Source organism: Rhinoraja longicauda, chromosome 8 (genome assembly GCF_053455715.1).
Source record: "Rhinoraja longicauda isolate Sanriku21f chromosome 8, sRhiLon1.1, whole genome shotgun sequence".
Classification (NCBI taxonomy): Eukaryota; Metazoa; Chordata; class Chondrichthyes; order Rajiformes; family Arhynchobatidae; genus Rhinoraja; species Rhinoraja longicauda.
This window is the reverse complement of record NC_135960.1, coordinates 35,076,181-35,101,031: the sequence shown is the minus strand read 5'-3', so window position 1 is coordinate 35,101,031 and position 24,851 is coordinate 35,076,181. Positions and strand designations below refer to the sequence as shown.

The 24,851-nt window shown below is 41.2% G+C and overlaps 1 protein-coding gene across 3 annotated transcripts in view; it reads right to left on the bottom strand.

Moving 5' to 3' along the window:
- Window positions 1-24,851, bottom strand: part of nbeal1 (neurobeachin-like 1) — a 184,914-nt gene that overhangs the window by 77,115 nt on the left and 82,948 nt on the right. For all 3 annotated transcript variants that reach the window (XM_078403600.1, XM_078403601.1, XM_078403602.1), the window contains 8 exons: window positions 19,225-19,308; window positions 18,609-18,707; window positions 13,216-13,796; window positions 7,997-8,129; window positions 6,951-7,070; window positions 5,347-5,650; window positions 2,395-2,480; window positions 762-851 (listed from right to left, as the gene is read on the bottom strand). In XM_078403600.1, the coding sequence (XP_078259726.1) occupies window positions 762-851; window positions 2,395-2,480; window positions 5,347-5,650; window positions 6,951-7,070; window positions 7,997-8,129; window positions 13,216-13,796; window positions 18,609-18,707; window positions 19,225-19,308 (1,497 nt within the window). The remainder of the gene's footprint in view (window positions 1-761; window positions 852-2,394; window positions 2,481-5,346; window positions 5,651-6,950; window positions 7,071-7,996; window positions 8,130-13,215; window positions 13,797-18,608; window positions 18,708-19,224; window positions 19,309-24,851) is intronic.

Genomic DNA, 24,851 nt, shown 5'->3' with positions numbered 1-24,851 from the left:
AACTGGAGAAATCTTCAAAATGTAATTTAAATTCAAATTTATTCATACTGAACTTTCCATGCATTACTGAGTATTTATAATCCCCAGGATCAAAATTTAAATGCGATGAAGAATAGAACATTTAGACAAACCATTAAGGAATGTGTAATTATTCAGACCGCATTTGGAGTATTCTGAGCATTTTATGGGCCCCATACCTGAGGAACAGTGTGCTGGCGCTGGAGAGGGTCCAGAGGAGGTTTACGAAAATGATCCCTGGAATGAATGGGTTATCATATGATGAGCCTTTGACAGAACTGGATCTGTAATCGCTGGAGATTAGAAGGATGAGGGAGGACCTCATTGAAACTTACCAAATAGCGAAAGGCCTGGATAGAGTGGATGTGGAGAGGATGTTTCCACTCGGGAGAGACTTTAGAACCAGAGGCCATAGCCTCAGAATAAAAGGATGTATCTTTAGGAAGGAGATGTGAAGGAATTTCTTTTATCAGAGTATGGTGAATCCGTGGAATTAATTGCCACAGAAGGCTGTGGAGGCTGTCAATGGATATTGTTAAGGCAGAGATTGATAGATTCTTCATTGGTACGGGAGTCAGGAGTTACAAGAAGGCAGGAGATTGGGCTGAGAGATCAGCATGATTGAATGGCAGAGTAAACTCGATTGACCTAATTCTGCTCCCATCACTGATGAATTTATGAATATAAACTCCTTATGCTGATGTCCTCAATAATTATAAACAATGCTCCAATAACTGAAATACCTTAATATCCCAGTTGACAACTTTATGCCCAGTCAGTCTCCCGTGAAAGAGATTTGGTGATAAATCAAGGCAGATAGGACTTTTGCAGGCCTGTGAAAATGCAGAAGAGTGTTAAAATAAGACCTATTACAATTCTAGGAAATAAAATATTTTGTTCCAAGCTACATGTGAATATATTTGTTTTATACCATTCTAGACTACGGCACTATTCTGAACAAAGATTGCTGCTCTTATTATTCCTGTCCATCTATATTATTTGTATTTTTATAAGAAACATATGTAGCAATAGACCATTTGCCTCATTGTACAGTATGTCATTCAATAAGATCATGGCTAAGCTCCTACCTCACCCCACTTACCCATAGCTCTTGATCTCTTAAATATACTCGAAGGTATCACAAAATGCTGGAGTAACTCAGCAGGTCAGGCAGCATGTCAGGAGAGAAGGAATGGGTGACGTTTCGGGTCGAGACCCTTCTTCAGACTGATGTCATGGGGGCGGGACAAAGCAAGGATATAGGTGGAGACAGGAAAATAGAGGGAGAACTGGGAAGGGAGAGCGGAAGAGAGGGACAGAGGAACTATCTAAAGTTGGAGAAGTCAATGTTCATACCGCTGGGCTGCAAGCTGCCCAAGCGAAATATGAGGTGCTGTTCCTCCAATTTCCGGTGGGCCTCACTATGGCACTGGAAGAGGCCCATGACAGAAAGGTCAGACTGGGAGTGGCAGGGGGAGTTGAAGTGCTCAGCCACTGGGAGATCAGGTTGGTTAAGGCGGACTGAGCGAAAGTGTTGAGCGAAACGATCGCCGAGCCTGCGTTTGGTTTTGCCGATGTAAAGAAGTTGACATCTTGAGCAGCGTATACAATAGATGAGGTTGGAGGAGATGCAGGTGAACCTCTGTCTCACCTGGAAAGACTGAATATACTCAATACCTGAGCTTCCACAGCCCTCTGGGGTAGAGATTTCCAAAGGTACAGAGATCTCAGGGGTGAGAAATTTCTATTCAACACTATAATATTTTTCCTTTGACCTAATAAGTTTTTTATTTCTGAAGAAAGATCCCAACCCTAAACTGCATCTGTCCATTTCCCTCCACAAGAGCTCCTTCAGCAGTGTAGGTTTTTATTCAAGATTGCAGCATCTGCGATCTCTTGTGTCTCTTTTAACTTATCTTGTTAGCCATGGTTGGACCATTTACCCTCCTGGGATTTTGAGCTTTAAAAGGGGTATTTATTTGTTGTAAATATGGATAGTGGCAATTCACGAAAGTCTGCTACTACTCTTTCCAGGGTAAGGAAGGGATACTTGCACCCATTACTGAAGAATCCAAGCAATGTGTTATCTCAACTGGAGAGCAGTAGCAATTCTGCCACACTCTGAACTCAAGATAGGAATGTCCACCAAGATTCAATTCTTCCTTACTAATGACCAGACATCACTGCGAACCTTTTAAATGGGGATGCCTACAGTCACGCAAAGTATCTTGCCACTTATCGCCTGAGGATGCCCAATTTACACAAGGTTAATTATGTCTTCAGGAAGGAAAGGTGATTGGCAAATAAAAGGAAAATCTTTAAAAGAGACATTTTTAAGATTCAAGAGTAGGATCATAAACTTCATAAGCCACTTACTTTTGGCGTGTAATGAAGGAGCAGTTTGCTTGTGAGGTCTGTAAGGTCCGACTCCTGAGTTTTCAATGGAGAAATGCAGTTTGGGCCTGTCAACATCAAAAGTTCCCATATTGTCATCTGTTAATCTGTCCAGAGCCATTTTCAATATTGTGGGAAAAGCTGTTGTCATCACTTTAATTACAATGTAAATAATCAAGCAAAGATTCAAGCAAATGTTTCCATGGCAGGTAACTATCCGACACCATGCTGATGTCATTCACACAAAATCTGGAGAAATTTCAGTGCATTTTTTACCATATTGTTTCAAGTTGCATATGATGACGTGCTCAAATTTAAGATCAGAAAATAAAGACATTGCAGGGAAAGTTCAGTGTGAAGAATCAGAAAATGCCGTCTGATATGTTAAACTGTCCTGAAATAGTATATAGAATTATGTACTTTATATACATAGCTTGTAGATTAGCTTATGGGAAAACATAACATTATGAATCAGCCCCAGCTGAAACATAGAATGTAATTCTGGACACAACACGTTTGGAGGATACTCTGGCCCTGGGGGACAATATGAAGGAGATCCAATGCAATGAGGGAACTGAATTACATGGAAAGATGGCCAATTTGAGCTTCTTAAAAAATGGAATCAATAGATTATATATATAAATGACTTGCAGTTTGGTTAGTAAGTTTACAGATGATATTAAGACTGCATGGTTGTGGACTGAGGAAGGCTGTCAAGGTTTACAGACTGATATAGATCAGCTACAGAAGTGGACAGAGAAATGGCAGAGAGAGTTTAGACTGAGCAAATACAAGGTGTTGTACTTTGGGAGGTCAAATGTAAAGGGAAATATACAATTAATAGGTATGACCATTAACAGCATTAATGTACAGAAGGATCTTGGGGTCCAAGTCCATAATTCCCTTAAAGTGGCAAAACAAGTAGATAGAGTGGTCTGTGGTATGCTTGCTTTCATTGGTCGTGGTATTGAGTATGTGAGGAAGTCATGATGCAGCTTTAAAGGTAGCATTTAGAGTATTGCTTACAATTCTAGCTGTCCCCTTACAGGAAGTATGTGGAGGCTTTGGACATTTGTGGAGGCAGAGATGGTTTACCAGAATGATGCTTGATCTAGGGTGTATTAGCTTCAGGGAGCAGTTGGACAGATTTGGATGTTTTCTCTGGAACGCCAGCAGTTGCAGGCAGACAGAAATATATAAAATTATGAAAGGCATAGATTAGGTGGGCAGTCGGCACCTTTTTCTGAGGATGGAAAAATCAAATACAGTAAACCCTTGTTTAAACGGACCCCTTCATAACAGTTTTTGGTTACAGCGGACACATCTGCCGACGCCCTCCGCTCGCATAAATTCCCCAGCCCCAGTTTCCGACGCCACCCTCAGCTTTCAACGTGCACCAGCGAGCCCTTATTTGCCCACTGCATGGAGGGTTGACTGTGGAGGGGGTAAGTAGCAGAGTGAACAGATCGACAACAGTAGGCGGCGGCGGGGGGGGGGAAAGAGGCCGAATGGATGGAGCGAAAGAGGAGGAGGCAGCGATGGAGGGGGGAAGAGGTCGAGTGGACAGAGCAACGAGAGGAGGAGGAAGCGGCAGTGAAGGGGGGGAGCGTCCGATCCAATTGATGCGGCTGTTATTGATGCGGCTGCCATCAGCGCTTTCTTCAGGGCGCTGCCACTGATAGGACACACGCGTCACTGTGGGGCCCCCTCCCCTCTCAGCCGCTGCCGCTTCTTTCTGTCAGCCCGTCGTTCTTTCCACTCAGCCTCTTCCTCCCCCTTGCGCCGCCGCCTCCTCACCACAGAGTAGGTGACAGTGGAGCAGACAAGCAACAGGCGAGGGGAGGGAGCCCTGAGCGCGTCGTGTTGGTAGCAGGGACCTGAAGAAACTGTGTCCTGTTATGGGCTGCAAGATGAGCCGCAACATCAGCTATGTCAACCGGTGAAGGACGAGTCGCTGGTGCAGACCAGCAGCATTGGTGCCTAGTTTTAAGGTGAAATGAAACCTTAAGTAACCTTAAGTGCTGGAGTAACTCAGCTGGCTGAAGCAGTCTGAAGGGTACCAACATCACCTATTCCTGTTCTCCAGAGATGTTGCCTGACCCGCTGAGTTACTCCAGCACTTTGTGCCCTTTTGTGTATTAACCATCATCTGCAGTTCTTTGTTTCTGCAGTTCATACAATTATAATACTTTACTCAGTTATAGCACACAATCGGCAATAACGGTTATTATTATTCCCCCCCCCCATTGTCCATAATAACAAGGCTTTACTGTACTAGGGGCATTGTGAGATGAGAGTGCCAAACTTTTAAAGGAGATGTGCAGTACTAGGTTTTTGTTTTACACGGATGGCGATGAGAGCCTGGAACACATTGCCAAGGGTGGTGATGGAGGCAGATAGGATAGTGGCATTTAACAGACTTTTGGATAAGCATCTGGATATGCAGGGAATGTGCAGGTAGATAAGAGATGGTTTTGGCATCATATTCAGCAGTGTTGACCAAAGGGCCTGTTCTTCGGCTGTACTGTTGTATGTTCTAATAGTTCAAAATTAATGAACGATTTTTAAATGAGAACCATTTTGCACTGTCATAAGGGTCAGTATCCTGGGAATATAGATTTAGGATTACTAGCAAAAGACGTATGGTGGACAGAAGAGTTGACAAATTGACATTTGCTGCATCTTTCACAAGGAAATTGGTTGGATAACAATGACAGGAAAAGAGCAGGGAATTGGTACTAATTAGATAACACTCCCTTCAAAGAGGGCCACAGACACTGGGGAAAATTATCTCCTTCAGTTCCCTTGGATTTTCAACTGAGACAGGTAACCTCAAAAATTGTCAGATCGATCTCTTAAATAAACAGTGTTGGCAATAATGCAACAGTTGATGAGGTGCCACGTATTGGGATGAGCTGGAAAGCTGTTGCTCACCTGCAAAATGGAGCGCCTTTATTTGCGAGGGCTGTAATGCATCATGGAAGACTAGGACGGAGCCAAGCTGACCTTCCAGAGAAGTCGGAGAACCCCATTCAGAATCCTGAGTTCCTGCTGAAATGAATTTCGTCACCGATTCTGGTTTGCCCATCAGTCCACTCCAGTTTGGAGGAGAAAGAATTGAGCTTAGTGATGCCCTTCCGGAAGGAATAGACAAAGAGAACGGAGGATCTGGAATTTGTGACGGAGGTGGGGTAGTGGTCCTCTGACCGGCCGATCCAATGCAACATGATGTAAAAGGCTTAAGATGGGAGAAAACATAACAAATTTCAGTACTGATGCAACTTGACATTATTCAGAGAAAGCACAAAGGTTTGAATTGAACTGGACAGTGACCACTTTAAGTAACAGTAAACACAATAGCTTCGCTTCTGTAAATTACAGAAACTCAGTGCAATCACCAGCACAGCAGCTACCTTGGAGATTTCTGCATTTTCTTATATTGAAGCCTCATGATGCAAAAAGTACACACAAATTTAATTTCTGGATGCATTGGGGTTAGCCACTCAGTTGATTGTGTCCTAATACTTTGAACTCACTTTCTAAGCTGATACCCCTAGTAGACTGCTATAGAGATGAAAAAGATATTGCAGAAAGTGCCATCAACCAAGGGCTTACTTTATTTCCGACATTACAACAAAATTACTTTCTTCCATGTAAAAGAACTTTGGAATGATCAGAGATCACAAAAGTGCCATGTGGTTGTACTTCTATCTAAATGATAGAAATTTTGAATAATGAAAATTACAATATTAATATTTAGGTCTGAAGATGGGTCCCAACCCGAAACATCACATATCCATGCTCTTCACGGATATTGCCTGACCCGGTGAATTGCTCCACCACGTTGTATCTTTTTTCACTTAATATTTAGGTGTTTGATGAAGTTAAACTTTCCTTATTATATCAAAAATTCAAGCTGGCGACTAGTCATTTTTATCACTGACATAGAGATTAAGTGTCAATGTGTGCATTAAGTGACCCACTATAGTGACATTTTGTAAACAAACAAATATCCCCATACGTGTAAAAAAAAGAGTTTGCAGACTTGTTACTCATTTTCATTAAACTGTTTGTTTCAATATGCCATGGAACTATCCGATTCACCTCATCCCCATTGCAGACATTGGATTTGATCCATGGAACTGGCGCACTACAATGCTGAGAAGAATTCTGCAATCTGACTCTCTCGTTGCTTCACCCATTATACCTCAATTTGGCTTGATTGTATTATGTATTGTACTACCCAATTTGATAGCAGGCAAAACAAAGCCTCTCACTGTACCTCGGCAGACATGACAATAATAAATCTAAACCTTCATTGCACAGCCTCTTGCCCTCTTCTCCTGACTGCACACCTTGTACAGCACCCTGCTGAGCATACTTTTTAGAATGACCATGAGAAATGTCCTAAATTCTTGGTGGTCTAAACATTGAAAAGCCTCCATAAATATCATCTGAAGTATATTACTGGAATGCATTTCCAATAGCACCAGAACAAAAAGGAAAACAGGCTATTCAGTTAGTTAAAAGAACCTTACCTCATTCAGAATGGGAAATTTTAAGGGTGCAGAGAGTTTCTGCTGACCATTAACGTAGATGTACACCAGACTCTGACCAAAGGGACGCTTTGCTGGGAAATGTACCACAGCTATACTGTGCTGTTAACAGAGAAAATAAAAACAGAGCTCACTATTGGAAATTCAAGTGTTGTTCCATTTGCAGCACTCCTAAACTTAAACCCATGTGCTCTGGACTCTGCCATGGGGTTCTTACAATCCACCCTGTTTCTTATCGTCTACCCCATCACTGGAGTAAGAATTGGGCTGCACAATGGCGCAGCGGTAGAGTCGCTTTCTTAGAGCGCCAGACACCCAGATTTGATCCTGACCACGGGTGCCGTCTGTACAGAGTATGTATGTTCTCCTTTCGACTGTGTGGGTTTTCTCTGGGTGCTCCAGTTTCCTCCAATGTTCCAAAGAAGTGCAGGTTGGTAGTTTAATTGACTTCAGTAAATTGTCCCTAGTGTGTGATCTTTGGTCTTCGTGGACTCGGTGGGCAGAAGGGTTCGGCTCCACGCTGCATCTCTAAACTAAACTAAGAATGTATTGGGTTTGAGTTCCACACCAAAGAGATATGATCCTGGCTAACAATTCAGACTTTGAAAAATATATTAATCTGTACCTCCCACTTATTTCATTAGGAAATGCTAACGTATTCCATGGCAAAACTCTATTCTCCCCAGTGACTTAGATGTCTTTTCATTCTTCAATTAAACAGTTACAATCACAATGCTAATTGTGGGACCTTGCTGTTTGCAAATCAGTTGTCAGTTTTTCAGACTAAAACTGTTTTGAAATGTCCCAATGCTGCACTAGGTGCATACATGTTAACAACACACAATTGCAAGATAGAGTATACAGGTTGTTATATGTAGTTGAAACCGATTATGAATCTCAGGTGTTTGGCAGTTCATCTTAAAACCAACATCTGAAAATGTGTGCCAATTGAGTTGTGGCTAGAGAACACAAGGTCCATGTAATAAAACATATTTACTAACAATAGGTCTTTCAATCCTTGTTCTTACCCAAAGGGAATCACAGAAGCAGTGGTCAGGCAGCATCACGGTCATGTACTCTTTCTTTGTGCAGACTGCTACCATCAGCCCTCCCGAGGAGGTCAGAAATGCTTCAAACCCTGTCCCACTGGCTGTGAAAAAACTAGAATGCATGCACTGTTAAACATTCTTTTCAGTTTATGTGGAAAAATTCTACTTTGTGTACTTTTAATTCCAGAAAAAATAAACACTATAATTTTATACACTGTCAAATATAAATCTGCAGTTTGGCAAATCAAAAATTTGAGGGTTTAATTTATACTAAGATAATGCCATCCACTTAAATGTGGCTTATGATTTATTAATACTACAGCTTCCGGTAAAGTTCATTATATGTTAGAATAATGATATATCTAGCCTACAATTTCAATGGAAGACTTTTCAGTAATATTAACACTTAATTTGTTGGATTGATTTAAAATATCTGAACCCAATGGGGTGTGATGGCAGGAGGAACTGTGGTGGCAGGATATCTACTGGAACCCCACATTTTTGGTGCTAACAAGTTTTGAAAATCAAAAATCCATGGGTGCTGAAAATCTGATATAAAACAGGAAATACTATTTACACTCAGCGAGTCAGGCAGCGCTGGTAGAGTTTTGTTTAGATATACAGCGCAGAAACAGGCCCTTTGGCCCACCAAGTCAGCCGACCAGCAATTCCCACACATTTACACTATCCTGCACACACTAGGGACAATTTACACTTAAACCAAGCCAATTAACCCACAAACCTATACGTCTTTGAAATGTGGGAGGAAACGGAAGATCTCAGAGAAAACCCATGTGGTCATGGGGTGAACGTACAAACTCCATACAGACAACACCCGTAGTCAAGATCGAATCCAGGTCTACTGGTGCCGTAAGGCAGCAAATCTATTGCTGCGCCATCGTGCTGCCCTAGAGGGTGGAATAGTTCACTTTACTGGTTGAAGACCTTTCACTGACCAGTTCTCCATCCATTGTGAGTATACTCTGCACATACAGGAGTCCAGGAACCAATCGATGAATGGTCATCAATGTCCTTTTTTTTCTCCACTGTTATTGGTTGAATTGCTGAGTGCTTACAGCATTTTTTTGTTTTTAATGCTAACAAGTTGAAGAAAAGAGGTCAGGGACAGGTGTGGATTAGGAGTCAAACCTTTTATATCTTTGCCAGGATGGATCAAAACAATTAATGAAGATGTCTAACATTGAATTTTTTTAATGTATGACTATTTTCAAAGATTTACGAGTTTAGCAACTTTAATTAACCTTTGAGAGTCTGAAGGTCCCAACGCAAAACGTCACCTCTCTATGTTCTCCAGAGATGCTGCCTGACCCACTGAGTTACGACAGCACTGTGTCCTTTTTTGTAAACAAGCATCTGCAGTTCCTTGTATCCAGAGGTTAACTCCTGACGTTAGGAAATATAAGGGCTGCTTTGGCAAGCGATCAGTATACTAAATCCAAATGAATATCCACTGCAGAGGTTGGCTGAGTAATATCCCACGTGGACTGAAAACAAAACCATAGACATATTTCAATGCTGAAATCATTATGGTTTTTATATGGTGCTTTTAAAATGTGACTTCAAACTAGATTCACTGCCCGTACAATCAGGAGAGATTCAAGTCAGTAACCCTTAACTCTAATTCAAAATGCTTTTCCAGCCCCAAACAAGTTTGGAATGATTGTGAACAATCAAAAAGTGTAACGAGATATTTTTGCCTGGTTGTATTAACCAATGCAGCAACTATTACAGTTTTACACAAATCTAATGATAGTATTTTCAGACAACAAATTACATGGAAAGTTGTGGACCTCTCTCACAATTACAGAATCCTATATACTATAAATAAAACAAAATGGAATTTCTGAAGAATTTCAGGAATTTCAAAGGCAACCAACTGTTATGTAGTTCAAGGCATTAACTTTTGATTCCCCCACTGGGATGGACATTCACAGGATACCATCAATTCTCCCGTGTCTTTCATTGCAGAACACAGTAGTCAACCACAATATCTAAAGCACAGAAATTCTCAGTTCAACAGCAGGTAAGACCGATAAACTGACCACAATCAAATTCCAGTTCAGTACAAAACTTCCGTTAGCTAACCACAGTAAAATTCAGCAACCGCTTACAGAATGGCTCCAAATAAATGCTAACAATATCAACACATATAATGATAATGTTAAATCCTAGCTCCACACCAGGATCAGCCCTGTCTCCTTTAAAGTAATTCTTAGCTCAAAACCAAATATCTCCCTTTTAACAAATGCAATACATCCCAGCAATCCAAGGGAATATATTCACCACGTGCATGAAAAGGCCATCTTACTGCTCAGGGAAAGGATATTACACCAATATCACTTTTAAAAATAAAAATGCCAGGTTGTGCTCAGGTTTCATCATTACACTTAAATAATTACTAATTTTTAATCAAACAAGAATTCAAGCTCCCCTCCATGGTTGCACTTTTATTTTACTTCCAAACACAACACAAAGCTGCTGGGGAAATAAAGTGGGTCAGACAGCATGTGTGCAGGTAAAGAGACAGTCGAGGGGCTTAATCTGGACTTCACATGTATTTCCTCTAACCTCATCTACTGCATTCAGTGTTCCCAATGTGGTCTCCTTTACATAAGTGAGACGAACCATTTACGAGGCGTCCAGTTTGCCAAACACTTGCGCTTGGTCCGCCAAGGCCTGTTGGATCTCCTAGTTGCTATCATTTTAACTCTCCTTCCAATTCCCATACTGGCCTTTGTCTTGGACCTCCCCCATTGTTAGACTGAGGTAATACTCAAACTGGAGGAAGAGCACCTCATATTCCACTTGGGTAACTTACAACTTAACGGTATGAACACTGACTTCTCCAATTTTAAGTAACTAACCTATAAACACATCCATGCGTCTTCTCCCACACCCCACCCCACCCCACCCCGCTTTCTTTTCCTCCCCTTTTCCTTTTGCCCCAGCTGTATGCGCACCCATTTCGCTTGTCATTTCATCTCTGGCCTTTGTCCAACCATCTACCAAAGACCTCCCTCACCTGTATCCACCCATTACTTGCCAGATTTTGCCCACCCTGACCTCTCTTCCAGCTTTCTCCTCCTTCTGCTACAATCATTCTGAAGAAGCCCCGACCCAAAACTGCACCTATCCAATTTCTCCAGAGATGCTGCCAGACCCACTGAGTTGCTTCAGCACTTTGTGTGCTTTTTTTCTTAAAATCAAATGCTTTGACCAATGAAAGCAAACCTCCCCGTCAACCTGTGATGCCACTTTCAGGAAGCTATGAACTTGCTCCACAAGGTTTCTGTTCATCACCAATCCCAGGAAACGACTATTTACTACATGTGCCCTTTCACAACAAACTGCAAATACTGGAATCCATCAGAATTTGACTTCACAAAGCACATTACCTAGCACTTCTCTGTATTAAATTCCAACTGCCATCACTCCATCCAATTTTATAACTAATCTATATTCTGTTGTATACTTTGACATCCTTTACTAATGAATAAACTTTTAATTAAATGCTCTGCAGCTTCTGGACTAATGAGTTCAATAGTTACAGATCGTGACTCGTATTCCTTTTCTCAGACAATTGGTAATGATTCCATTATTCCCATTCTCATCTTTTACAACTTCTATAATTCTCCTTTACATCTTCCCTTAATTCAGCTTTAATTTTGCTTATATTATGGCCATTGCCTTTTTTGTTTTGATCCATCATCACTTTTATCATTTAACCACCTGCTTTTACAGAACTACCCATTTTGTTTATTCACCCCACCTGACCGTGCCACCGCCTTTCCCTGCAGCGATACTTGTTCAGAATGTGTTAGCTTTTGGCATTTTATCGATCCAAGTTGGATTGGACGCTAAATATGAACTTTTCAAAGATGCTGACCAACAATGAGTCTTTATTTACACATTCTGGGTGAAAGTTAATGGTGGTCATGTGTGCTGAATTCCAAAAGACTCAATTCACAGAGCACCTCCAATGCTACAATTTAATCTAAATCATCCATAAATGATGCAAAACTTGAAACTAAAGCAACAAAGTAATTAGATTAAGTGAATGCTTCTACCACTATCATAAAGTCCACTACTTATAACTATAAACTTTTATCACCAATCACTGCATAAACTTGAAACATTTCGGCAACTTTATTCTTGGCCATGCACAATGTTCATTTGAATAATTCATTTTTCCATAAATATAAAATGCAACAATGTCCAATATAAATTACAGTATGTATATGAGAACAACAGGAATTTGAGTGATTTCGACAAATTCTACGACACACAAGGAACATTTCATGACATACAGTAAAACTCAGAGAATCCGTCTCCCTCAAAACTTTGTGGCATGGAACTGCCAAATTTTCCTGACCTTTGATTGTTGCTCTAATTAATAGCCCAAGAAACTTTAATTTCACTTCTTTGTTAAATGTTACACTGTAGTAAAATAATGGACTAATGAACCCTTTGAGTTTAAAGACCGCAGAAACTGAATGCTGGTAAGTTTAAAGGGAATGGGAAATAAATCCTAATGAGTTTCTAGAATGCAAACAATATTAAAATGTTATTGATTAAAATACCAAAAACTTTATAAAAAATAACTGCAATTGCTGAAGGCCAATGGAGTTACTGAAACTAGTGAACATTAAGATGCCAGTTTAATTGCAACAATTGAATAAGATATACAGATCACAACTGAATGCGACCAGAATGTTTTCATTTTTCTCCCCGATTCAGATTTGTTGTAGAGAAAATCAATTCAACTGAAGGAAATAATAGTCAAGAGTCAATCCAGATCATCATCCAGGTACAAAATCAATATACCGTTGGACTATTCCAAGCATAACAGATCGGATCATCAACTTTGGTTTGTTGTTTTCCTGGCAGTTGGCTGTCTCAGAGCAAATTTTCTCCAACTTAAATATTCTTAAAACAAAATTTATCAAAGAAAACTAAAAAAACATTATTTTTTAAAATGTTCTATGATTTTTCTCCCAGAATGTTTGCAACTTTGTTTAGGGCTGAATTTTAAATTCTGGCAAGACTCTGAAAAAGGACAGATGATAATTGTTTCCTGTCCAAACAGCAATTACTGGTGGATTAGAACTGCACAGTAAACGTTTGAACCGATTCCATCTTGAAGGAAAAAAAATGTGAATGAATCAATTGTTTCCTACCTGTACAGCTGTTTCCTCTTGCATCCTTTCCCAAACATTCCACTTGCTCCTTGCCCCTGATCAAGACACAACCACGCATAGAAGCTGAAACCATAACCAGGCCAACGCTGAATAGTGGGCACCATAATTCCTGCCATGCTGTGGAACAGGTTAAAGTACTGTAGTGCATTATCCAAGCCCTGTTTCCGGGCTATGCCAAGTATTGCACGTGTCATTGGAACTACGTAAGGGTGGGCTTGTATAGTGTCATCTGTTCTCAACATCCTCAACAACTGCAAGATTTCTCCTGAGCTCAATGACTGGCTGCCTAAAGCACCCAACAGACCAATCAGATTCTCTGCACACGTGTGTTGCAGTCTAGTGTGGCAGTTCAACGTCACAAGGATATGGCTCACTATGCTGGCATTTACACAGAACGCGCGACTTTGACGATTGATGCAGCATATCCTCTTCAACCAATCGGAAACAAAGATCTGTAGCTCAAAGGAGTCCAGCTCTGGGAGCCACTGGATAAGTAGTAAAAGTGGTTGAACATTGCTGATCCCAAGCATTCCAACAGAGGTATGATCACCTTCAACAGCCTGGGGACATAAGCAGAAAATGATACAAATTACACAAAGAACTATCGAAGTGCAGGTGCAAAGTCAGGGGTGAGATTTCCCCTTTGAGAGATTATCTATATGACAAAACTCTCGTTTGTTTGTTTGTTTGTTTGTTTGTCCAGCATTTTGTGGTACTAACGCAAGATAGTCGCCGCATCCGTGCGTGCGCAGAACAAACGTGTCCGCGCAGTTGGGGCCCGTTGAACAGGGCTCGGCCGCCTGTCTCTTGGGGGCGGGTTTGCCGGCTCCGAAGCGGCGGGAGAGCCAGGCCTGGTGCCGGGGAAAACAGCCAGAGCCTGGGCCTGGGCGTGACCGGGAAACCGCGAGCCTGAGGTGGGCCAAGGGGAAAGGAGGCAGCAGCAGTAGCGGCGGTGAGGCCGGTGGAGGCCGAGGCCTTTCGCTGGGCCTGCCCTCGGCTCTTCCATCCCCCCTCATCTCCCCGGCCGGTTCAGCGCCTACACACGCCGCCCAGAGTCCAGCGGCTCAGCAACAGTGGGAGCGCCAACGCCTTCTACCACTGAAGGAGGGGGGGTGGGGTGGGGGTGGGCGGAGGAGGGGGAGGGAGGGAAGGGGGGGAGAGAGGGGAGGCGAGGGGGAGGGGTGTGAGGGGGAGAGGAGGGGAGGGGTGTGAGGGGGAGAGGGGGGTGTGAGGGCAGGTGGGGTGTGAGGGGGAGAGTGGGGGAGGGGTGTGAGGGGGAGAGTGGGGGTGGGGGGAGGGGTGTGAGGGGGAGTGGGGGTGGGGGGAAGGGTGTGGGAGAGGTGGGTGGGGGAGGGGTGGGGGAGAGGTGGGTGGGAGAGGGGAGAGGGGAGAGGGGAGAGGGGAGAGGGGAGAGGGGAGAGGGGAGAGGGGAGAGGGGAGAGGGGAGAGGGGAGAGGAGAGAGGGAAGAGGGGAGAGGGGAGAGGGGAGAGGGGAGAGGGGAGAGGGTGCTGCACCAATGCAGGAGTGGTTTGGGCCCAATGGGTCCACATTTTCTAGTGTTTTATAAACCACTGTCATACGAATAACACTGGTGGCAAATCTATCACCACCAACCTATAACATTCAAAATTAACTGGCATCAAAACAAGATTAAACATGGTTGTATTCCAACTATTCCCTTCTCTGGTAGAAGAGAATAGAAAGATACAACATGAAAACAGGCCCTCTAGCCCACGATGTCTGCACCAACTGTTGACCACATTTAGACTAATCCTACATTAACCACATTTTTTATTCTTCCTTTATTCTCATCAACTCTTCCCAGATTCCGCTATGCCATCCAAAAGGTTCTTAAACGGGATCCACATTATTCAGACTGGGCTTTTGATTGAGGGTTAAATATGATTTCCAATGTAGATCAGTGTATTTGTTCAACTTGTTGAATTTAATAACAATTGAAAATAACAGCTTAAAAGAGCTCTCATGTTAGAGTAAACTCAAAGGAACTTAGCAATTGATAAATGCATGGCAATTTTCACCTTGACGGATTGTCATCCACTTCTCACCCTATCTGCTCAATGATATTTACTTTTATGCTGCAAGTAACTTCAATATACAAATCAATCTGGATAAGTGGAGGAAAGGGAGATGAATGCGCAGTGGACGTCTGGTCCTTTGGTTCAAATCCAAGCAAGTTTCAGTCATAGAGCAATACAGCGTGGAAGCAGGCCCTTCGGCCCAACTTGCCCACACCGGCCAACATGTCCCAGCTACACTACTAGTCCCACCTGCCCATGTTTGGTCCCTATCCCTCCAAATCTTAAATGTTGGGATAGTCCCAGCCTTAACTATCTCCTCTGGCAACGACCCATTCATCCACCACCCTTTGTGTTTATACACCTCTATAAGATCATCCCTCATCCTCCTGCACTCCAAGGAATAGAGTCCCAGCCTGCTCAACCTCTCCCTATAGCTCAGACCTTACCAGTCCTGACAAAATCCTTGTAAATCTTTTCAGTACCCTTTCCAGCTTGATAACATCTTTCCTATAACACAGTGCCCAGAACTGAACACAATACTCTAAATGCGATCTTACCAATGTCTTATACAACTGCAACATGACTTCCCAACTTCTATACTCAATACTCTGACTGATGAAGGCCAATATGCCAAAAGCCTTTTTGACTACCTTATCCATCTGCGACTCCACTTTCAAGGAACCATGCACCTGCACTCCTAAATCCCTCTGCTCTACAACACTCCGCAGAGCCCTACCATTCACTGAGTAGGTCCTGCCCAGGTTAGACTTCCAAAAAAAGCAACAGCTCACATTTCTCTGTATTAAATTCCATCACCCATTCCTCAACCCACCTGGCCAATCGATCAAGATCCTGCTGCAATTCTTCACAACCATTTTCACTATCTGTAACACCACCCACTTTTGTATCATCAGTAAACTTGCTAATCTTTCCATGTATGTTCTCATCCAAATCATTAATGTAGATGACAAACAGTAACGGGCCCAGCACCAAACCCCGAGGTACGCCAGTAGCCACAGGCCTCCAGTCCGAGAAGCAACCTTCCACCATCACCCTCTGCTTTCTTCCAAGAAACCAATTTTCTATCCATTCAACTATCTCTCCTTGGATCCCATGCAATCTAACCTTTCAGAGCAGCCTACCATGCGGAACCTTGTCGAACACTTTGCTGAAGTCCATATATACAACATCCACAGCTCTGACCTCATCGATCTTTTTAGTCACATCTTCAAAAAACTCAAGACACTATCTCCCATGTACAAAACCATGCTGACTATCCCTAATCAGCCCTTGTTCGTCTAAATAACTGCATATCCTATCCCTCAGAATACTCCCTGGTAACTTTCCAACCACAGATGTTAATCTCACTGGCCTATAGTTCCCAACATTTTCCCTGCAGCCACCCCAGTCTCTCCTGTGTTTCAAGGCAACTCAAATTTCAGCCATGCTCCCGCTATTTCCTCTCTAGTTTCCCACAATGTCTTCCGATATATCTGATCAGTCCTGGAGATTTGTCTACCTTCTTGCACGATAGTACCTTCAGTACCTCTTCGACTGTAACACTGACTGCTCTCAAGACACTTCCATTGACTGCCCCAAGTTCCTCCATCCACCTGTCTTTCTCCTCAGTAAATATCTAGAAATACTCATTGAGAACCTTGCCCATCTCCTGTGGCTCCACACAGAGGTGATCACTTTGATTCCTGAGGGGTCCCACTCTCTCTCTCTAGTTACCCTTTTCCCCCTTATGTATTTATAAAATCTCTTGGGATTGCTCTTAATACTATGTACCAGAGCCATCTCCTGGCCCCTTTTTGCCCTTCTGATTTTCTGTTTTACTTTGCTCATTAGTTCCTGAAACTCCTCCAGGGATACACTTGATCGCAACTGCCTATACCTGTCCCATGCTTCCTTCTTATTCCTGACCAATGCCTCAATTTCTCTTGTCAGCCAAGCTTTCTTACGTTTGCCTGCCTTGCCCTTCACTCTAATAGGGATGTGCATGTCCTGAGATTTTGTCAGCACACTTTTAAAAACATCCCACTTGGCTGATGTTCCTTTCCCCCGAAACAATCTGCCCCAATCAACTTGAGCGAGACTTTCTCTCATACCGTCAAAGTTGGCCTTACCCCAATTTAGCATTTTAACATGTGGGTCCTCTCCTCTCTGTCCCTATCCATAACTATCTTAAACCTAATCGAACAGTGGTCACTGGTCCTAAAAGGCTCTTCCACGAACACTTCATTCACTTGCCCTTCCCAATTTCCCGACTAGATCAAATGTTGCCCTCTCTCTCGAGTGGTGCCCTCTACATATTGCTGGAAAAAACTCTCCAGAACACCTTTGCGGAATTGCACCCCATCTAAACATTTCACACAATGAATTTCCCAGTCAATATTGGGAAAGTTAAAATTCCCTACTATAACAACCCTATTTGACTTGCAGCTGTCTGCAATCTCCTGGCATCTTTGTTCTTCTAATTCCCATTGACCATTTGGGGGTCTGCAGTACATCCCCCAACAAGGTGATCATCCCTTTCTTGTTCCTCAGCTCCAACCATATAACCTCGCTAGACAAGCCGTTCATAATGTCACCTCTGACTACTGCTGTCATCCTCCTTAACCAATAAAGCAACCCCCCCCCCCCCCCTCCTCTTTTACCATCATCCCGTCTCTCCCAAAGCACCTGTATCCTGGAACATTGAGCTGCCAGTCCTGTCCCTCTCTCAACCAGGTTTCAGTAATGGCTACAACTTCCTGGTCGCACGTACCTATCCATGCCCTAAGCTCATCAGCCTTACCCATCAGGTCTATTGCATTAAAATACATGCAGTTTAAACCAATCCTCCTTTCTCGCTCTGCCTTTCGTCTGCCTATTCCGTCCTCTAACATTTCCCTCACCACCCTCCATACCAATCTCTCACCTGCCTCTGTCCTGTACTAGATCGAGATCCCACCCCCGCCCCCACCAATCTAGTTTAAACCCACCCAAATAGCATTATCGCGCGCAGGCTGACTCTGGTACAATTCTTCATGGAATTGGAGTGACAGAGGATTCATTGATAGTCATAGAAAAATAGCACAAAATCCAAATTTAAAATGTTTAATTACTTCACAATTTAGTTATACACGAAAAAATGTAAGAGAGATCAAAAGTGACCAGGAGGTGAAGAGTTAGCTACAATCCATCTCCATCAACTGAAATCTAGGAGGATACAGTAATTAAATTAACAAAAATGGTCATATTTATACAATACGAAATAAACTTTTGCACATCAGCATTAATCCCATGCAATGGCCAGAAGTCTTTAAAATTAGAGAGTGAAGCCTCACCATGTTCATTAGCTCCTTCAGCAGGTCCCGTGATGGCTGGCCCAAGGACTTCAAAACCTCATAGAACTGTATGTAACCAATGCGCTCTTTGAATACTTCCTGATTTCAGAATTAAAAACAAAGAATACAAGATCATCTATGTTAATAGAAAAATATACCATCTGTTTTCCGTTATTACCTCGGGTAATATTACCTACGTTATTACCTAGGGTCCTGGTATTTAGTGCCCTTTTCAGAAAACCCAGAAACATGGGGCAATAGACAGTTTGATGGTCTCATGAAGTACTACGCACATCAGATTTCCCAATCTCAGCTGTCCTTTTATAGAAGTCACGTGGAAATCTAATTCCAATGTAACTTTTCAGTACTATAACTATCAAAGCTCTGGCAAATGGGCAGAATTCGGAGAAGTGCAGAATCCTTCTGTGCTGCACAAAACTACCATTCTCCCATCCCTGTAACCATTACAACCAGTAAATGAAGCTTGTGGTGTAATTCCAAGAAACATTAGTGCATTGATTTGGGGGAAAGAGCAAATAAATGTTAAATTCTAATTTAAGTCATTCAAATCCAAGGTTCTGTTGCATTTCCTCTTCAATAATCACAACTACTGTACCTTAGCAGCTGGAGATTTGTGCATCACTGCAGTTAAAGCTTGGATTGTTGATACAGCAAGGATATCCAGCCTTCCCTGAAAGACCTGGAATATTAATTAAAATAATAAACCACAACTAGAGGAGATACTAAACAGAGGAAAGAGAAAGAATGATCATTCACTGGCTCTCCATTCTCAAACTATGGAAACAAAGGTTAGTACCAACAACCAAGACTTGGCATCCAAATTGTCCAATCAGTAATTAACACTGAAGTAAGCAGTTACTATTGTTGAAACATCCAATAATATGTATGTTTGAAGATATCGCTGATGAAAGGAGGTATTAAATGAAATGATTTTCATGTTCCTGAATGCTAGGTTTCATTGCTGACAAATAGATGTTTAATTTAACTTTCAAAAATATTTTTCAAAAAGCAAGCAGAGGCCAGCCCCAAACTATTCCAACTTTGGTGTGATCATTTTATACCAGTGAAATTATTTTCCATATGTATGCACAGAGCTGTATTGTACTAGCTAATTTAATCCTTTTGATTAACATCTAACATCAAAGCCTACACCAATGTCTTATGGTGATATTACTGTTTTGTCAACCTAGATCATCTCACCCGAGGCCACCTGCATAAAATGAAGAGGCAATAAAAGACAGAATGCCCAACCATCTCGACCAGCATTCAAGCTCAACATGTCAGGGGCAGGTCAATGTTTTTAAAATATGGATTGACCAAAAGCAAAATTTTAGTACAGGTTGCCCTGCTAGAATGGGATTGTTGCTAAGAACCCTCAAGTTACATCATAAAAACAAATTTGTTAATGAAGGAAAGGTGATTAGGGGCTACAGAGATTCGGATCACAATAACAAAGTTATTTTTCCAATAGGATTTTCAAAAATAAAGGCCTTTTGCATAGTAAATAGTTTATTTTTATTATTGCAACCTAAAATACTTCAGACTGTGCAGTACATTGTTGAACAGTATTATTGTACAAGTGTCCATAGAAGCAATTGCTTGTCTATTCCAAAGACCAGCTTTTTACCCTGCATGTCAATTTCCAAAGTAACTTATGAGAGGTTCTTTACTAGATTTTACCTTGCACTATACTTTATTTCCTTATCCTGTATCTGTACACTGTGGACAGCTCGATTGTAATCATGTATACGTTGACTGGATAGCACGCAACAAAAAGCTTTTCACTGTACCTCGTTACAAATGACAATAAACTAAACTAAACTCTGGTTCCCAATCAAAATCACATTATAACCCATTCAGCTAAAAATTTTGAATGATATTCCCTAATTCATCAATCACGTTATATCCAATTCACATTGTACAAACATGTAGCATAACTATCCCTATTTGATTAATTTTTCTTTATTCGCAATATCATTAAGCATTCATTTTTTTAAATTTGGCAAAGCGAGACTTACCACCACATTTGGTTGCTTTACTGTTTATCATTAAATAATAAATTGAATACGGAGGAAAAATGTTTATGGTGCTGGGATGGATGACAAGTCTTGATGTTACCCATAACAATACGAGACATATTTCCTGTAGCAAGGACAATGCGCAGCATGCCACGCCCGCTCCCATTACTCACGTATAGTTGTGTTGGTCAGCTCTGTAAAGAAGGCCAGTGAGGAACAAAATGCATCTCTACTGTTACAAAACGGACATTTATCTTTCTCTTTATACCAATTGGTCCAGCATGCAACAGCTACGGTTAAAATCAAAGGCATGCCCTCACGTGAATACAAGAGGCAACTGTCAACATGAAATCTTAATCAAGAAAACCAGTATTCTGAAAAGTTGCACTCAGAACTTGGAAATGTGAAGTTTTATTGAACATTTAAAAAAAGAATTCTGAAGACTGCAGAAACACAAATATATAAAAATAAAACTGCAGCAATATATATTTGGTTACAACAGGAACTGTATTGTTTTATAGAATCATTTTGGTTCCTATTTACAGGGGTAGTACAAAAACATGTTTGATAGCAAGTACCTGACTTTTTTCCCCACCCATGGTGAATCTGAAATAAAAATCAGTATTATGACATGGGTGCTGAAGGTTTCAGGCAGGGTGGATATTGAAATTTAAAATATAGTCAGCCATGGAGTAATGATTATTAAAAGTGTCTTGTAAGGCTGAAGAACCCTCTTCATTCTGCATCACTATGATTACAAGAATGGAGAAGCTGCAGTGCTTTTTTTCAATCAATCATTTGTTTCTTGAGATACAAAATGTCACAGTCTTAGTCATTTATTAATTGCTCTTATGTTAGGAGTACTATTGTGAAAGAGGGAAAAATTGAGATGGATTTAAAAGATCATGATACATTTGTCATCAGCTTGGCTATCAAACATTTGGTAGTAATCCTTTTTTTTTTCTCCAATCCAGGATTGGTGCTAAAAGGGAGATCATGACATTACCCAAATTCATTTTTAAAAATCAGCTTCATGAGATTCTATGTGAACCCCAATTACTCCTTTTCTTGGCCAGAATTGTTGTTCCATCATCACCTGCCATCAACTGCTGATTTCAACTAGCTGATCTAATATAACAAACACTAACACAGTGTATTATAGAATATGACCTAAATGAGTGAAACAAAAATCTTATTAATTTTCATTTGGTGCCATCAGTATTTGTGCAGTCCTCAGAAACATTAAAAAGCAGCCAAGCAGAACACCCAGAAACCTCAGATTGCTGTTACACCTCCTCGCCAGACTAAGCCACTGTACCAAGCAGTAACACCAACAACAAAGCAACATTACATCATACATAAATGTCTGTGTACCAAACCACATACAGCCTCACTAATCACAGAAATATCCGCCCATCACCACATTGCAAAGAAATCAAAGAGCATACCCTACAAGATAAAAGTAAAGCAGCCCTTGGAAATGCCATGCCAGTATCAATATGCCATTATCAAAGATGTGTGTTTATTTTTCCAATATTAACTTGTTTTGTGTTGCTCTTTAATAATTAAGCATTAATCAGATATTACAATATATTATTGGTAAAAGGTTTCACATTCACATTATAGGAGTAGAATTAGGCCATTCGGCCCATTGTCTACTCCGCCATTCAATCATGGCTGATCTCTGCCACCTAATCCCATTTTCCCGCCTTTCCCCCATAACCTTTGACACCTGTTCTAATCAAGAATATGTCTATCTCTGCCTTAAAAATAACCACTGACGGCCTCCACTGTCCTCTGTGGCAATGAGTTTCCCAATTTACTTTCACTGATAGAAAAGGTGGTGGAGAGATATGAAAGCATTACGCAAAAGAGATACAATTTATCTAACACTTCAATGTAGAAAAACACACTCAGGTGTTCATTGAGCTATAATTAAAAAATAGACAAACAGACTCTGAGCCAGAGGAGGAAATATTAGGTGGGGTAAACTGAAGCTCGGTCAAAAAAGTAGGGTTTGAAGGAAAGCCTTTGAGGAGCTTAACAGAATGGACAGCACAGATCATTGGTTCTTGAAGGTAGAGTGAATAATATAGTGGGGAAGAGAAGAATGACATAGATGTTCAATGTGAGAGGTACATAGTGGGCAAGGCATATCTGTTTGGAGAAGACTGAAGCTGAAAAATAGTAATAGATAAGCTATGATGGGAGATTTGGTTATGAGGATATGAACTTTAAACTCAAGATGCTTTTGAACAATGACCATGGTGATCAGTTACAGCACGTAAAAGTTGTGGAAATTGCAGAATGTACAAGATGTAAAGAGATGTAAGGAAAACATTATTGCGGGTCTGCGGTTGGTATAAATCATAAAACAATTATGGTTTTGTTGTGCATCCAGTAACAATGATTCCTAAATAGGCTTGAATAATAGGCTTGCAGACAGACAATTTCTCCATCCCTAGTTCCCGTATTCTAGAATTAAATTTACAGTACAAGATGGGGACATTCTGAGTCCCCAGCCAAAGAAAGGAACTATTTTGTTAATCTTGATTCCCATCTTTTGGTTCAGAGTCTCTTCAAGTTCAAAGTTTTTTTATATTGGCAATGAGAATTACTTCTACTGCATCAGTCTCAGGCAATCCACTACTATTTGGTGAGAAAGAGATTGCTCAAATCTCCATTAAATCTTTCACCAGCTAAAATCAATGTCCCACAGTTATTGACTTCCACAAGAAATTAGGCACTTCATGTTCAACTATCCAAGCCTTTCAATGGTTTATACATTTCAATTAAGACTGCCCACTACCACCTTTGTTCCAATAAGACAACGCTGGTCCACCAACCTCTGTACATAACGCACATAACCAAAACTCTTCAGCCCTAGCAAGATCGTCAAATCTATTGCGCACTCTCTCTAGTGCTATCATACTTTTCCATTATGTGGAGAATACAACTGTGCAGAGATCTCTAGCTGGTATCTAAATATTGCTTTATACAATTTCAGCATTTCCTCCATGCGTTTCTACACTATTTTTGGCTGATAAAGTTAAGAATCCAATACCATACCACACTTATCTACCTTCATCAGAGCTGGAAAACAGCTTCCTCGACCCTTCTCTCTCCACAGATGCTACTGAACCTAGTGTTTCCAGTATGTTTCTTTTTTATTTTAGGTTTTCAGCATTCATAGTAATTTTTTGACTTTCATCTTATCCTGGACACCTAGTATAGTTGTGCAGGGAATAGTAGACATGCACCCCCAAAGTTTCTTTTCACATTTTACATCTAACATATAATGTGCATGTCCTTGGCTTGTTTGTCCTCCCCAAACGCATTCTCACACTATTCTAGTTTAAATCCTATCCTCCACAATTGTGCCCATCTACCTAAGCCTTTGACAATTTCTTGCAGTCTACAACTCAGATTGATCAATCTCGTGACTAATCAGGCCATCAATTTTGCTATCATCAGCAAATAATTTCATTATGGCCCTTACATTTAAGTTCAAATCATGGATAAGCATCGCAATTAGTGACGTTGCAGCACAGACCCCTGTGAAATTTTACTGCATAAATCCACCAGTCATGAAAGCCCCTGCGAACTGTTCTCTATACACAATCAAGTTCATTTTTAATCTAATCTGTCACTTTCCTTGGATTGCGTGCCACATTTCACAAGAAAGATTTGCCTGAATATTTTTGGTTGGTGTGGAAAAGAAAAAGTGATCTATCTTAAAATAGGAGAGACATTTACAACTAATGGTATATTGCAGAGGAAATGGTATCAGTAGATGTTTGATAAGAGATAACAGACTCTACAAATTGTGAATAGGGAAAGAATGACTCATGTCCGTTTTTGATAACCAGCGCACATTCTGTCAACAAAGACGTAAGAGTGAGGCAAATCTGGTGACCAGAGTCTTCATGCACCTTTGCTGCTTGTGCATAGACATTTGGACCTTGAGCAAGGATATTTTTATGGAAAGCTTTTTCTGCATTTGTGCAGGATCCTGAAATAGCACCTTCACGACTACACTCATTTTTTGGCCTGGATTCAACCACAAAACAGTGGTCCTTCCAAACTACATCTCCACATATCCATTAGTTACATGGATATTAAGCTCCATGCAATTAACCTATCAAACTGCATGTCTTTGAGATATGGGAGGAAACGAGCATACCTGGAAGCAAACCACACAGAC